This window comes from Bos indicus x Bos taurus, chromosome 9 (genome assembly GCF_003369695.1).
Source record: "Bos indicus x Bos taurus breed Angus x Brahman F1 hybrid chromosome 9, Bos_hybrid_MaternalHap_v2.0, whole genome shotgun sequence".
NCBI lineage: Eukaryota > Metazoa > Chordata > Mammalia > Artiodactyla > Bovidae > Bos > Bos indicus x Bos taurus.
In genome coordinates this window covers 86620906-86638423 of record NC_040084.1, presented here as the reverse complement: position 1 = coordinate 86638423, position 17518 = coordinate 86620906, and the positions used below count along the sequence as shown (strand labels likewise).

General features: G+C 35.9%; 1 protein-coding gene across 2 annotated transcripts in view; it reads right to left on the bottom strand.

Moving 5' to 3' along the window:
• Window positions 1–1163: 1163 nt before the first annotated feature.
• Window positions 1164–17518, bottom strand: part of TAB2 (TGF-beta activated kinase 1 (MAP3K7) binding protein 2) — a 60163-nt gene continuing 43808 nt past the window's right edge. The window contains exons 4-7 of one of the 2 annotated variants that reach the window (XM_027551797.1): window positions 8248–8408; window positions 7942–8035; window positions 6556–6636; window positions 1164–3199 (exon numbers count right to left, since the gene is read on the bottom strand). In XM_027551797.1, coding sequence (XP_027407598.1) covers window positions 3057–3199; window positions 6556–6636; window positions 7942–8035; window positions 8248–8408 — 479 coding nt within the window. In that variant the 3' untranslated portion in view covers window positions 1164–3056. The remainder of the gene's footprint in view (window positions 3200–6555; window positions 6637–7941; window positions 8036–8247; window positions 8409–17518) is intronic. The other variant, XM_027551798.1, reaches the window with a different exon arrangement.

Sequence of the window (17518 nt, the reverse complement as noted above, 5' to 3'; positions counted from 1 at the left end):
TATGCACAATTTCAGTTCTCCAGTATAAAGTCAATTAACATTATGCTGTAACTTGATCCTTCTTGATCATTTAAAAAAATGGAAAATTTAAAAGAAAAATGAATTTTCATATTTTTTTCTACAAAAATTCTCGATATGCATCTTCTTTGTATAATGTACTAGCTATGATAGTAGATACTGGCCAATATTTTGTTAAAAATAAAAGCTTTCCTGAGAGGGCCAGTTTACATGAGCTGCTAACTGCCCACCTACCTTTTAAAAATAAAGAATGTCAGCACCCACATATGATCAGCAATGAGAAGTGAAGTCCATTTTTCCATCTGAGGCTCATAGGACCTGTAATTCTATTTCACTGCAATAATTCTTGAAGGTGGTCTCTAGACCTCATGTTCCCTGGCAAAGAATATATATGTCCTACTAGGTTTAAAAGACCAACAACGGCAGACAAAGTTAGCTGCTCAGTCCTGTGCAACTCTTTTGAGACCCCCATGGACTGTAGCCTGCCAGGTTCCTCTGTCCATGGGATTCTCCAGGCAAGAATACCGGAGTGGGTAGCCATTCCCTTCTCCAGGGGATCTTCCTGACCCAAGGATCGAACCCGGGCCTCCTGCGTTGCAGGTAAATTCTTTACCGTCTGAGCCACCAGGGAAGCCATGGCAGGGCTTAGTTATGTCATAATGAGATCAGCAAGCGCTACTTGGCTCTTTTTCAAGCTCAGAAAAACTGAGTCATAAGTTTTTGAAAATTCTTAAAGGTTCTCTTTCAGAGAAGTACTGCCATCTTCAGCACATACACACAGTGTGAAAGAGCAAATATGAACTAAGCGGCTTACTCAGGCTAAACGGCCCAAGAAATCACACTTCAACAATGGGGCAAACTTAAAAACCAGAACTCCACGAGAAATCAAAGAATAAAGCTATAATAAACTTTGAAAAGAGGGATATTCATTTCTCTGGCTTAGCTGAAACATGGTTGCTTTCATTAGTTAAAAAGAAGCCTGGGGAAATTGATACGAATAATCTGAGAACTGCCGCGGAATGCCATGATGTCAGGAGGAGACTCTGGAGGTTGAGTTTCCTCTGATTTCTATTAACTATCAAACGTTCTGCTGGGGTATAATTTACCTCCTGTCCCACAAAACTTTAAGAACAAGTCACAAAATCCATGTTAGAATATAAGTTTTTTAATTTTTATAAATAACTTATCTGTTACAAAGATAGTTTACCCAGCTAAATCACAAAACCATCAACTCAAGATATCCAAATTACGTTTTATTAATAAAACAAGTAAAAACTGATTTATCAATCTTCACATAGAACTGCAGATGAAGCTGAAAAACAAGGCCTATTTTAAAACAAAATGCATCAAATGTAAGGGCTTTGGGTTTCTCATCTAATTAACTAGGATTGTCATAGTTCTTCTCATATACAAGATGCAAAGCCTGGAAGTTAAGGCTCTGACATTCATATAGAATCACGTGTAATTATCTTGCTTATTTAAAAAATATTCATTTGCAAACATTTACAGTGGGTGCCAGTCTACATTATCTCCCATCTTTTGCTACATTTCAGCACTTCCCTTAATCCCATTCTAAGCACTGATATATAATTTCATAATTGTTTTTTTTAAATGCATAGTTATTTTTTCCTTGATTTCATTTCGTTATATACATTCCTGATCATCTGAATATTTATTTTCCTTATAAAAATATATCATCAAAATAAAGAGATGCTTGAGGTTGCTTCAGTGTTCAAGTTTGCTTGTTTTTCTTTTTTCCAGCTTTTCTTCAGTTGTCCTAAATGCAACTAGCCTTGTTTTATAAATATACACGATACTGCCACCAAGTCAGGTTTAGAAATGGACTGCCCCAACAGTAAAGCGTTTAAATTTCTCTCCAAAAAAAGGCTCTTGGTTTTGAAACTGTACTTTCCCAATAGTAATCTCTTGTGGAAGTTCTGTGGGACACAAGGCAGATAAAGCAAGCTTAACCTTGTTGCTGTCAGTGGGTTAAAAATACCTTTTGTTTTAAGCTTCCCTGTGGAAGATAAAACACCATGTTGTGTTACCCACCACTAAAGGCAGTATATAGTGTGACCTATAGACATAAGTCTTGTAATATTTTCTGCAATTCACTGTGCAGCATCTGTATGTCTTCACAGAACATTGGTACTCATGAGGGCAAGTACAGAATAAGTAGAGGAAAGTTATTTTGTGCATAGTTTCATTTCATTAATGCTTTTTTATTTTGAAGGCAATGCTTCTCTCATGTAAGGCTTAAAAAGGGACATGATAGTACTTAATCACTAAAAGGAAAAAAGAAAATTAGTTAACAAAAGACTATTACACTATACATATAGAAATATAAGAAAATAATAAGGAAGAAAAGAAATCACTTAAAGCAAACTTGAGAGCTCTGTACAGTAGGAAAAGCTTTGGGGTATTTCACTCCATGTTTGTACAGACAATGCTGCTGCTCTCCTTTCATCTTTAGACCCTAGATGCTGGCTTCACAGAGTGGAGACGTTTTCAGGGAAGACAAAGACAAGGCCAAGAGTACCACAGATACGTGAAGTTCTTCCCCTTTCCACTGGCACTACACAGCAGCAAACAGTTTTTAAATAGTTAAACCTTGTTGCTTTTCTTCATGTTTGTAGTGTTTCACCGAAAGCTTAAAAAAAAAAAAAAAAGCCATCATTCTATTCCTTCCTCCTGTCAAAATTCAGTAGTGACATGAGGGAAAAAAGTACTGGGAACACCTAGGTATTAATATGTTGAGAATTATCCATGATGGGCTACTGGTAACACTGTACATGGTTAGGCAGTGGGCAACCAAGTCTTTCAGCAGATTACCTTTCATGTGATGAATTTCAACTGCCCATGACATTAGACTGAGGTATTATTAGCTCTGTGGGTTGACATTTAACATTAGCACAACACCATCTTGTCACACCTTCAATTTTACAAAATCCTATGTAGCAGTGAAACTTTTCCCCTGATGACAGACTGGTTTCTTGAATTTCAGATGTGGATTTAGAGAAGATATAGGGCCTCCTGGCTCACAAATGCCTTGGCATCTCACACTGTTCGCAACGGATTAAGGCTGGATGGTTCAAAAAAGTACAGGCAGCACAACTCCACTGAGCCCCTTCATCATCTTCTGTGTCTTGAGTCTTTGGTGTTTTGATGGTGGACCTTTGATCTGCAAGGAAGCAAAAGAATTATTTTAGAAGCAAATTCAGTCACAAATTACTAGCAACTATAAACACTATGGGGCTTTCCTCATAGCTCCGTCAGTTAAGCACTAGCACCACACAGCATGAAACAGCCTGTTAATCAAATGAAGCATCTGGCTGAAACTGACCCACATGCTTGATCCTCACAACCTGCATCTATCAGGCCAGCACATCTCTGCTGGGGAATAGCAACGTGGACGTGACTCAATCACCTCAATGTCTCCTCAGATGGGAAAAGAGCATCATTTCCCCCAGTTTATAGCAGGAGAAAAGGGAAATCAACTCATATGGTCACTAATAGCCAAGATTACCATAATGTCACCTAAGAATGTGAAAAGGTATCCAACTACAATGCAGTACGCTAGTGCATTTCCGTCTCATTCAAGTTTGAGTTTCATTTCTCACTGATGTAGTAGTTATGTTTCTGATTTCTATCATGAATGGAAGTGTTTATTAAATGTTCTCCATCTGCTAAAAATCTAAAATTGAACAATACGTACTAATTTCTAAAATCTTACTTAACTAAATGTCAACAACAGACTTGGAGAAGCAAATTAGTATAAAATTTTATCAGACTTCATTTCTCATGTTATTTGAAAACGTATTTGTTATGGAACACTAGAAAGACTACCAGCTCCAGAGTCATGAGAATGGAGTTCTATTCATGGTTCTGCTATTAACTCCTAATTTCTTTGCTCTGTGATCTTAGATAATCATGTTTCCTCTACATCTAGTCTTTCTTTCTTATAAAACAATCACTGCAGTTTTATGAGGTCAATGTTCTAAATGTTTGATTGTACAGAGGTATCTTAAATATAAGAAATATATTCCTCCATGGTTGTGTCAAAGATGAAATTACATTTATAAAACTACTTTTTTGGGGGAGGGAGGTATCTTTGTAATTTAAAATAGGATTTAAATAGGATCAAGCATAAAGTAGGATTCCTATAAATTATTTTGGGGAGGTTTGAGCATGCACTATTGGGTCTTTCCAGTCACAGTTTATGATTTGTAGTTTACAAATTATATTAAAAATGTATATTAATTTGCAAATTCTACCTATTCCACCGAGCTGGTAAGTAAATGATATCTTTTCTGCTATTTTAAAAGACAAACTGATATACAGTGGATAAAAATATAGGAAGTCAAGTTTCTGTAACAAATTCAAAATAATTAAGTGATGGTACTTTGTTTAGTGGCACTTTATTTAGTGTTTGGTCTTAAGGTTAACATTTTATTGCAAAATTCCCACTTTAGGCATGGGAATTTTTAGGCATCACCATGATTTTGGCACATGCATGAGCACCATGAAAGTATTATTTATATAGTAATTTTCTTTAAGTTGAATAGCTTTAAAACAAATATCTAGGGAACTTTGCTGGTGATCCAGTGGCTAAGACTCTGCACTCTCAATGCAGGGGGCCCAGGTTCACTCCCTGGTCAGGGAACTAGATCCCACATGCCACAGCTAAGACCTAGCACAGCCAAACAAATAAATACATATTAAAAAATTATCTATTTAAGGTTTATCTAGGTAAAAATATTTTAAAAATCAAGGGTCTGACAACGAATTAGCATCCACCTAAAACTCAAAAATGAACAGTTTAAAAAAGTTCGACTTTTTACCATCTACAATTATTCCACAATTTTCGAGAACAACTGTTTTAATCTGGGGATAATCCAGTCTACTTATTAGAATTTTGGTCTTACTAAGGTTAGAAAACATTCCAATCTGGCACATTTTTAGTAAAACCTTGTCTATCCTTTTTGTTAACTACAAAGGTTTTTTAGGAGGGCTAATCAATCTGTATTAACACGTCATTCTATTACTAAGTGCCAGGATTATCTTCAATATTTAAATATCTAAGGTAATCAAATAGAGGACCTAATTTTTTTCAAAATGAAAAAAATCTCCAATGGTTTTCTTGCAACTGCACAAAATCTTCTGGTCCTTCGAATTATGACTCTTTATTATTAGTGGTATTTGGAAACTAAGTAACCACCAGAATCGAGAAAAGAGGAAGTTATTTAGGGTGCACAGTATGAGATGACTTGTGATGGCCACACTTTATTTTAGCTGTTAAAAAATCCACATTGCAAAGCAGAACTGATTTTAAGAACTAAGTAAAACCTCTCTAAGTGAAACAAGTAACTCCCTATTTTAGCCTTAAGGCAAAAATGACTAATTCTTTATTTCTCTAAAAATATCCAGTACACGAGCACTTATCTTTTGTGAAAAGCTTTTTAAGTTTTTTTTTCCCTTACTTTTTATCATGAAAAATTTCAAATACACACAAAAGTAGTGAAAACAGTGAAATAAACTCTCAGCCCTTATGCTGCCTCAACAACTGTCAAGACAAACATTATTTCATTTATACCCCATCTCCCTCTTACCCATAACACATAAGTACTGAATTACATGGAAACAAAACAGGATCTTTTTATATGAGAATTTTTAGTTTTTGAAAGAGAATAAAAAGATTAAGGCAACTCATTCAGAGTCTAAAATATCCATTTTGCTTATTTTAAGGAGCTAGGCTATACCACTGCTTTCCTTATTCCTTTATTCAATTAACATCCAATGTCTGAACACTTGCTTACTTACGTACTGTGTCAAATGCCCAATCTCACTTTTGCTCCTCTGTACTAAGACTTCATTACATTCCAGCAAAAAATACAGCTAGGCCTAATTGAATTATAACTGAATAAAAACTAAGGAGTGGAGAGAACAGGATACTGAGTGAGAATATGAAAATTCTTGTAACAAACCAAAGATTGTTCCCATTTCTACATATTTTTTAATGCCTGGAGTAAAAAACCCACACAAATGTTTCAACATTTCTTAGTTTGGTGTGTACATAATTTGTATCAATGACATAAAAATGACAGGTAATAATTAAAAAAAACATTTATCTGAAATTCAGAGAATTCTGATTATAGAGAACTATGCATAAACTATATAGGACAGAATACTTAATGAAAAATAAACTTTCCTAAGGTGTCTTCCTTAATGTTTGTCTAAAATTTCAAAGAATACAAGTTTTTATACCTGGTGATTTTTTTTTTTTGCCAAGATTTGCTATTCTGGGAGTATACAATGAATCCTAAGGACATGCATATTACTTTTAAAGGGCTAAGTACATTACATTTTTGAACTCTCCCAATTCCCAGCATGTTAAGTGAAAATAAGTATCTTCCTAGTGAATCCATCCAAGAATGCCAAAGTTGGAAGTACTTCTAGAGTGGAAGGCTGCTAAGAATAAAATTTTCTAAACTTGTTTTTCAAAACGCAACAGTTTTCACACCTACTGGATACACTAACCTTTGGGTTTTGGTGGCACAGGGCCTACAAATCCAATATTGTCATAAAAGTTATGAATAGCACTGGGATTGAAATGTGGTCCTGAAATATATAAAAAGAAGTATATCAATGTTTATAGCTCAAAAAAATTAAAAAGATTTTTAAAAAGCAAATATTTTCTTTCTTAAAAAAAATCAGTTAAATAGAAAAAACACTTTTCTTTTATTTCACACCTCTAATCTCCAATTACATGAAAGGATTTCAAAGACAGCTGAAATAGGTGTAATATATTGATAGTACCCATAACAGAAGTCCAACCTGTAAACTGAGGAAGAAGTTAGATTAATGCAAGACAGTAAAAGAATTAGAACAGATCCCTGTTGCATGTGACAAGATAACTTAAAATTTGACAATGTAAAATATAATTTTAACATGGTCTTAAGCAACTAAATAGCTTGGCCTCAAGTAAGTATAAAAACCTGAACTAATATAATGTGATGCTTCAGATTTTAAACAAAAGGAACAAGTTCAAAGATTACATTTTCTAGACTAGCACCAATTTTTTCTCTCCAAGTTAAATTATGGCATTTTCTATGACTGTTTCAAGAGAAACAGCTTACTTACTAAAAGAAAATAAAATGAATCATCTTCCAGTTTAATGGATTTTGGCACACACTAAGAAGTGTGACTATGGGCTTATTTTTTGGCTTCTTCCCTTTCCTGTCTTTTTCATTTTATATATTTCTATTATTTCCAAACTTTAGAATTAGGTTTAAGTTATAAACATTCTTTTTAGTTGTCTATGGAACACTTTTTACTCACTCACGTACTGTGCCAAATGCCCCAATCTTATTTTACTCCACAATAAGCAATTATTGCTGGTCAATAACAGTTTAAATACCATAAACTATCATTTTCCTAAAAATATTGTATGTCGTATTTTAATTTTCTTCTCTATGTCATCAATTAAGTAAGTGCCATTAGAGTGGGGATGCCTTTTCATCATGTTCTTAAAAGCATAATTCTTCAAAGGTAGAAGGAAAAAAGGGAAACAGGAAAAAGGAATATGAGTATATATATTACAATCTTAATAAACACTGTAACAGATTATATTAATACATAACAGCAATACTTTTGACAATATAGCCAGACATACTAATCACTGTCTTCCCTTAACCTATGACTAAAGGGGATTTGAAGGCTATTAAACGTATCAAATTACTCCTCAACCAAATGTACAGCTTTGGAGGGAAGAGTGGCAAGTAAGAGAAAGTAAGAATCTCAGCAGCACTATATGGCTCCAAATCAAATCTGAAACAAGATTACAATTGAAAGTCTGTTTTCAGCCACAGGAAGAGCTAATAAATTAACACAAAGAATTTCAGCTGAATATGCATTGAACTTTACCTCGGGCTTGAAAAAGATCAATTTCTTTGGTTAAGCAGTCAATGTCAATCTGGAGCTGTCTATTACAACTTCTCAACTGCTGCATTTCTTCGAGCTGAAAAATAATTCCAGGTGAGGATCTACATCAAACTCTTGTGTTATTAGTTAAGAAGGAGTCAAGTTTTGCAGGGGGAGGTAAGGACAGAAAAACAAGTGTGAATTAAGAGCATTTCTAGAAAAGTAGGTCAAGCTTTTATACTGATGACAGGTTGCCTATTCTCATGTTCAAGCATAGCAGTTACAACAGTTACAGAAAGAAAGACTTACTGAAGGTATTTGGGATATGGAATTTGATCTTTTCAGACGCCTTCGAGTTAGATTATTTTCCATTTCATTGACCTCAGATTTTAGTTTATCCAGCTTTTTCTTTTGAATCTCAAGTTCTCTTTGAAGCCGTTCCATTCTGGCCTTCTGGTGTACCAAAAGAGCTGCAATACATATTAGTATATATGAAGATCCACCCAGTTTAGTCAATTAACCTTTAAACAACCTTGGGAAAACAAAACAGATAACTATTTCTGTGACAAACAAGAGGCTCCGAAGAATCTCAAAGATAACACTAAAACAAAGTATTGTGTGCTAAATATTTAAAATTTCAGAATTTTTAACTTTAGAGAATCATTTTATTTTTGACTTGAGAATCATTTAAGCATATAAACAACTTAATGGGAATGTGGGTTAGGTTAAATCCATTTGGATGTATGCAATAAATAAAAGTGATTGATTTCGATCCACATGAATGTTAACATTAAACTGCTCAAACTGCAAATCAAAAACAAAATCATTCAGATAAACCAAATACATTTTCTTATATTCCAATTATATTTTGTGAAAACATTTTCCTAAGATTTTTTTAAAAAAGAAAATAAGCAATCAATCTTGTCACATGAATGATGAACTGCTTGGGAAACCTTAGTAAACCATAAAAATTGGTATATATGATTTTGCCACTTCTGGACAAAACGAGTTTGACTTTTTAGGATATTGTACTGGTGATGAAGATAACTGAATTTACTGTTAAATGGAGGCTTGGGATGACTCTACCACGAGAAAACAAGCTGATTTGAGAAAGTGTATTTTTCATTTCTAAAAATGAAAAATAGCAATTAAAAAAGTCAAGTCGATTAAACAGATTAGATTAATGCTAAATAGTCACCATCAATCAAACTAAAATTTCCAAGAAGCTAAAAAAGAAGGAAAAGGCTATATATATTCAGGCCATTCAGTCCAGCCGTGTATTATAGAATCTGAATTAGGGTGTGGGGTGTGGGGAAGCTAGTTAGGCTCAAGTGCTTTAAAATTAACTTTAAATGGTAGATAATTTTTCCCAACAATACAATTGTTGTATTATATATTGTTGTATAATACAATTCACAGGCATCTCCCTCTGTAATTCTCCTTTCTTATTTATTGGAAGAAAAGAGTATTAGGGGAATATGTCTCATATTTAAAAGTTTTAAAAATCATGACTGATTCTTGGTATCTTATCTCTCATTTTAATATATATTCTAAAAACGCAGGGAGGTGTTTTGGAGGTACACATGTTCCTGATAGAAAACTCACTGTCTCTTTGTATATCCATAACCACCCCAGGCTTGCTTTGTCAGACCTTTTATTAATTTGGTTTATTTTACTTGAATTGCAAAGTTTTATGCCTCTATTTCCAAAACATAAGAATTGTGCATTAAGGTTTATTTTATTCTCTTAAAAGAAGATGAGGAGTGGATTGTTAATTTCTGAGTGGGACAGTAAGAGGAGAAAGACAGAGGCATGAAGTGAGAATGAAGAGCAAGGCAAAGGAAAACTATAAGAATATAACATACTTTCCTTCATTTCTAAACTCTGATGATCTACCAATGAGTCTCAAATGCCATCAGTAAGACATTTGTTCAAATTAATGATTATTTAAAAGCAGTATTTCTTAAAAATTAATGGAGATCATCTCCCTAAAAGCTTTTCCCTAAATATGCAAAACAAAAAAAACTTTAAAAACCGCATTTATTTAGTGGTTCTAACAATTAAGTGATAATTTATATTTGTACTGAGTTAGAAAATAAGACATGCATTTGTGATATTATTCAATATTACATGAGAAGAAGGGATAAGAATAGATTTTCTGAGAAACTGATTTATACGGTAAGGGCAAAGAGAGAACCTCTGAGTGAGGAATTACTGTTAACAATTAGCTCTAGGCTGGTGATTTCCTTGAAGTAACCAGCAGAAGCAAATGCAAACTGCTCTGGCAACCTACTTCCAGTATGGAGGGACACCTACTATGGAATCCAAAACGGAAAAATCCTCAATGAAGAGAAGCTCTCAGCAGAAAAGTATGACCGAACAAGAAAACCATCTACCATGAGAACCAACAGCCCGAGAGGAGCCCCCTAAAACTTGGTTATATAACAACTTCAAAGAAGCTATGGAAATACCTGTTTAAGATGATTATAATGATTATAGAAGAATATAACAAATAAGACACCATGAATAAGTTTTGGAGAAGTACCATAAACAACCTCTAGAAATGGAAAATAGCCATTGAAACAGTCAACCAAATACATTAAACTGTAGATTACACATAGTCAAAGACATATTTAGTGACCCAAGAGATAAATCTAAGAGTATTCTCAAAATGCACACAGATAAAGTGATGGGACACATAAAAAGAGGGGTTAAAAGATCTTAAATAAATATAAAAAGGAGTTCTAGAAGGAGACAACAGAGGATATGGCAAAATCTGAAGAGAAACCTGAAGAAATGAAATAATATTTCAGAAGCTAATGGAATAACTAATGCACTTAATCAAATTACTGGAGTAGGGATGAATAGATAAAGTTGGAGGATTTTACAAACCATGGACTGCTCCTAAAGAAAGAACTACTAAAGATGTTTTTTTTGATACCGAGGACATTAATATAAGATAAAGCAACAAGATAATGAACGTGAAAAAAAAAGTTCTAACTCTTAAACAAAGGAAAAAGACCATGGTAGTGGGTGGGGAGGCAAAGACTGTTCAAAAGAGAGTAAAACTAAAATATTAGAGAAGAATAACAAGAAATTGGAAATATGAAAATTAGATGAAAAGCATTCTAAGGCTTTAAAAGTGTTTATAAAGAATATTCTTAGTTCAGTTTAGTTCAGTTGCTCAGTCGTGTCTGACTCTTTGCAACTCCATGGACTGCAGCATGCCAGGCTTCCTTGTCCATCACCAACTCCCGCAGCTTGCTCAAACTCATGTCCATTGAGTCAGTGATGCCATCCAACCATCTCATCCTCTGTCATCCCCTTCTCTTCCTGCCCTCAATTTTTCCCAGTATAAGGGTCTTTTCCAATGAGTCAGTTCTTCACGTCAGGTGGCCAAAGTATTGGAGTTTCAGTTTCAGCATCAGTCCTTCCAACGAACACCCAGGACTGGTCTCCTTTAGGATGGACTGGTTGGATCTCCTTGTAGTCCAAGGGACTCTCAAGAGTCTCCAACACCACAGTTAAAAAGCATCAATTCTTTGGCACTCAGCTTTCTTTATACTCTCACATCCATATATGACTACTGGAAAAACCCCGTGGAGAACCCCATGAACAGTAATGAAAAGAATATTCTCAAGTGTTGCTAAACCAAATATACATGTTAATATCTAGGGATAAAGATGAAGAGTATACAAGAAAGCTAAATATAGTTTCTAAAAGAACAAAAGGATAGAATTTGATTAAACTTAGCAGGAAAGGAGGAAAGTGGAAAGAACTAGAACACAAATAATTCCAAATATATCAGTAATCATAACTGTAATCTAATTAAATGAATCTGTTTAGATATAAAAGATCTACAGCTGCATTTCTAAAAACACTTAAAATGTAATTTGCTAATCCATTCTTTTAATATATTGACAGCCTATGTCAGGATTGTTGTAGCCACTCAGGAAATCAACGAACAAGAAAGGTAAAAATCCCTACCCTGCTGGAGCTTGGAGATACGGGTGTGTGTGTCCCAAGAACAAAGCTCTAAAAAAGGGGTCAGCAAATTATGGCTAAAGGGCCCAATCTGGCCATTGCCTGTTTTGTGAACAAAGTTTTACTAGAATATAGCCACGCTCACTTGTTTACCTATTGTCTATGTCTGTTTTTGTTACAACTGAAACCACGTGGCTTGTAAAATTCCACATAATTTAGTACTTGGCTGTTTATCAGATCATGTGAAGAATGAATAAATGGGGACCCATCACAGCTCAGAAAGGTTGAAAATCAAAGGACTAAAGTAAAGTAATACTTAGTACTCTAGGCAGCACTCTAAAAGATACAAAGTAAGAGCAGCCAACTGCTAGAGACATTTGAAGACTGTAAGGAACTAAAAAGGCCAACAACAAAACCCAGACCTAGCTCCACTCCTGCCTAAACTGACTTAACCCTTCACACAATATCCTGACAGGAAAAAAGGTATTCTGGTTTCTGGATGTAAAGGTCTCAGTCTCTTCTGTTTTTTTACATATAATTTTTGGCATTCAATAATAATAAAAGAAAAAAGTAACAACACACAGAAAAGTGAGAGAAAAATTCAACGAATCACCAAGAGGGAAAGCAGTCAATGGAACCATATTCAAAGATGACCCAGATGCTGGAAGTAGCAGGCAGGAAATTGCAAAATAACTATGATTGAAGCTTCCTAGGTGGTACAGTGGTAAAGAATCCGTCTGCTAACAGGAGACGCCAGAGACTTGGGTTTGATTCCTGGGTCAGGAAGATCTCCTGGAGAAGGAAATGGCAACCCACTCCAGTATTCTTGCCCGAGGAAAATCCCCTGGACAGAGGAGCCTGGCAGGTCCCAAAGAAATGGACACGACTGAGTGACAGAACATACACACAACGTGTTGAAAGAGTCAGGTAAAAAGATGAACATGTAGGAATTGATGGACAATCTGAGAGGAGAGATGGAAATTATTAAAGAAGAGTCAAATATTGGAAATAAAATATGGTATCAGAGATAAAGAATTCTTTCAACATGCTTACCAGCACGCTGGATACAGAAGAATCAGTGAACCTGAAGACAGAGATTACTTCAATTGAACACAAAGAAAAAGAGGGAAGAAGAACAAAGCATCCAAGAGGTGACAGGCAATATGTGTCTATATATACATGTAACTGGTGAAACAAATGGAAAAACAGTAAGGCGTATTTGAGGATAATGGCTAAATGGTTTCCAAAATTAATGAAAGACAATAAATCACAGATCCAAGAAGCCCAGGGATCTCCAAGTAATATCAAAACAAAACCAAACCTAGACATATAATAAGACTGCTTAAAAAACAAAGACACAGAGGAAATCTTGAAGGCGGATAGAGACACTTTAAAACTGATATACTAGGCAAATACAACACTGAAATAAAGCCAGTGTAATAATACTCATTTCAGGAAAAAAGCTGAGCTAGAGAAGGTCAATATTCACTTCAGTTCAGTTGCTCAGTTGTGTCCGATTCTGCGACCCCATGGACTGCAGCATGCCAGGCCTCCCTGTCCATCACCGACTCCCGGAGTTTACTCAACTCTTGTCCATTGAGTTGGTGATGCCATCCAACCATCTCATCCTCTGTTGTCCCCTTCTACTGCCTTCAATCTTTCCCAGCATCAGAGTCTTTTCAAATGAGTCAGTTCTTCGCATCAGGGGGCCAAAGAACTGGAGTTTTCTCTTCAGCATCAGTCCTTCCAATGAATATTCAGGACTGATTTCCTTTAGGATGGACTGGTTGGATCTCCTTGCAGTACAAGGCACTCTCAAGAGTCTTCTCCAGCACTACAATTCACAAGCATCAATTTTTCGGCGCTCAGCTTTCTTTACAGTCCAGCTCTCACATCCATACATGACTACCATCTAGCTTTGACTAGACGGACATTTGTTGGCAAAGTAATGTCTCTGCTTTTTAATATGCTGTCTAGGTTGGTCATAACTGTTCTTCCAAAGAGCAAGCATCGTTTAATTTCATGGCTGCAGTCACCTTCTGCAGTGATTTTGGAGCCCCCCAAAATAAAGTCTGTCACTGTTTCCACTGTTTCTCCATCTACTTACCATGAAGTGATGGGACCAGATGCCATGATCTTAGTTTTCTGAATGTTGAGCTTTAAGCTTTTAAGCTTTTTCACTCTCCTCTTTCACTTTCACTAAGAGGCTCTTTAGTTCTTTGCTTTCTGCCGTAAGTGTGGTGTTATCTGTGTATCTGAGGTTACTGATATTTCTTCCAGCAGTCTTGATTCCAGCTATGTTTCATCCAGTCCAGCATTTCTCATGATGTACTCTGCATATAAGTTAAATAAGCAGGGTGACAATATACAGCCTTGACATATTCCTTTTCCTATTTGGAATCAGTCTGTTGCTCCATGTCCAGTTTTAACTACTTATTCTTGACCTGCAGTCTCAGAAGGGAGGTCAGGTGGTCTGGTATTCCCATCTCTTTCAGAATTTTCCACAGTTTACTGCGATCCATACAAAGGCTTTGGCATAGTCAATATAGCAAAAGTAGACGTTCTTCTGGAACTCTCTTGTTTTGTCTATGATCCAGTGGATGTTGGCAATTTGATCTCTGGTTCCCCTGCCTTTTCTAAATCCAGCTTGAACATCTGAAAGTTAACGGTTCATGTACTGCTGAAGCCTGGCTTAGAGAATTTTGAGCATTACTTTGCTAGTGTGTGAGATGAATGCAATTGTACAGTAGGTTGAACATTCTTTGGCACTGGCTTTTTTTGGTATTGGATGGTCAATATTAGTAGGAGATAAAAAACTGATTAAGAAAAAGATATAGTAAGAGAGATGAAGGAGTCATAGTTACTGAAGGTATTATTATGGGGATGTTTTAAAGTTACAGAGTAAATACTTCAGAATGTTTCTTAAACAGAAAAAATACTACATCTTTGGGAATTCACAAAGGAGTTTTTGCAATGGCTGAAGATATGGCTTACCTTTGAGAATAAAGGTGAGATATCACCTATGACAGGCTGAAACTGTAAAGTAAACCCACTGTCTTAGAACTTATCTAAGAGATATTTCTTTTCAATGAAAACAAAGTTGTGGAGCAGAGTTATGACTCTATTAGAAAGAACAATCTGCAGACTATTCAGGATCTTTTAAGTATGTCTGTTAATTACAAACAAACTAAAAAATGCTCTGGAAATAGTATAAGAGAGACATGATCTCAATTTCTCTAGTAGGTGCCTGGATTTTTATGTGTCTAGTTCACTTTTCAATTGTGGCTTGGGAGTTTTAGATAGGAGTCTGAGAAAGATGAATTACAAAGTAGTGTCAAGGTGAATTTCTAAAAATCACTGAAAATTCATCTAAAGCTAAACTTTTTCTCCAGTTGTGGTTTTGTCTACAATTTTAATCTTCACTGTACAAAATATTACACAATACAGATTCATTAGGAAACATTATTAATAATATTCATAATAAAGAAGAATGATTATAACGCTTACTTATAAAGACACTTTTGCTTTGATCAGTCTCTCCTAAATGAAGGAGTTGGGTATTGACTGTTTGGGGAGAAAAAATATGACAATTATACTTCCAGCATCCAAAAGAAACAGATAGCTTGGAAACAGAAAGGGTGACAAAGTGACGGCTGCAGTTATGGGCTAAGACTAGAACATTTCACCTCTGTTACAGGAAAGACTGTGAACAGGAATCTGAGGAAATCCCTTAGATTGGCTTTTTGGTTTTTTTCTCCCCTTTGTTTTGGCATACAACGAAACTGCTATAAACAAAATAATATCAACCACACCTACAGATGAATGGGGTTCATGCACAATGTCGTGATATGTACTTGTAAAGAAAGAGGGGTGATCTGTTAAACAGACTCCAGTGGGTAAGCTAAGGAAAAAATCCTTTCCTGTCAATTATTTACATTTAGACTAATATGGACTTTAAAAGTCAAATACAAAGAATCAATTATATTAGAGAGGATTTCCAGTTAAAGGTGACTGAAAGGAAAGTGAAAATGAAACTTGTTGTGTCTGACTCTTTGTGACCCCATAGGTAGCCCTTCCCTTCTCCAGGGGATCTCCCCAACCCAGGGATCAAACCCAGGTCTTCCACATCGCAGGTGTGGATTCTTCACCAGCTGAGCCACAATATTCTGCCTTTTGAAACCTCATGAAAATAACAGAGGAATAAAATGGATAGAATCCAACAAAGGTAAACAATAGGAAGAAGGTAATTAGTGGCAAGAGATTTCAACAAGTTCCTGGAAGACTGAATGTAGATGAAATGGAATAGACTAATGGAGGACGGAGAAAGCTACAGTCTCATAGACAAGGAGGGTACTGCAAAGAGGCAGATAATTTGCCATGCAGAAACCTACAAGAGGCTCCTGGAGAATGCAAGTAAATAACAGAAGGCAGAAGTGAGGGATGGACCAGAAAAGGGGGCTTAATTACAAGTCTCTGAATAGAATAGTCAACTTCTCCCCATCCCATGGAATCTTAAGCACAGCATGCTTAAGCATAAGCAACCTAAAGACCTAAAGACTTTTTAGGTTGCTGACACTACAGAAAGGTGGCTCTTTGATATGTTAATTCTACCAAGGAAATAAGGGATATACTTAATGCTCCGTATAGTGATTTCTTTTTTTCCAAACTATCTAACCTGCCTTTTTAAATAGACAAAAAAGGAGGAATAACAGAAAAATAAACTCAGTACTTTTAAAATCTTTCAGTCAAAGTTAAGTTTTAGTAAAGTTTTAAGCTTACAACTCCCTCTGGTGGTTGATAAATAAACATGTAGAATCTCTATAAACTAGTAGAATCTCTTTAGAGAGAGAGACTCAAAATTAAAATTGGTAGCATGTACTGGAGAAGGCAATGGCACCCCACTCCAGTACTTTTGCCTGGAAAATCCCATGGATGGAGGAGTCTGGTAGGCTGCAGTCCATGGGGTCGCTAAGAGTTGGACACGACTGAGCGACTTCACTTTCACTTTTCACTTTCATGCATTGGAGAAGGAAATGGCAACCCACTCCAGCGTTCTTGCCTGGAGAATCCCAGGGACGGGGGAGCCTGGTGGGCTGCCGTCTATGGGGTCGCACAGAGTCAGACACAACTGAAGCGACTTAGCAGCAGCAGCAGCAGCAGCATGTACTGAGGCAGTCATCCGGGTTCTTCATCAAATACTTCTGGCTCTCTGCTTTCCAGGTATATAGCAGATATGCGCCTCCTCATCCTCTCTGAATTAGGGGTGGTATGTGGACTTGTTCTTTCTAAACAGTAACACGTGTCGGGGCAGAAAAGCAAGGAGTCAGAGTTAATTTGCTGTATGCCCTCTGTCTTGCCTGAACAATCATGGAAGCAGAGATGGAGCTTCCCTTAACCTGGGTACCTGAGTGAGGGTGATGTAGAACAGAGCCCACCAGCTAATCTATTTGTCAAGTGAGCTAGAAATAAACCTTTGTTGTTTAAAGACACAGTTTGTTAATAGCAGCATAACCAAGCCTAAATGATACATGTATCAAAATTTAAAAAATACAATATCCTTTGACACAGCAGTTTCCTACTCCTGGTAATCTCTTCT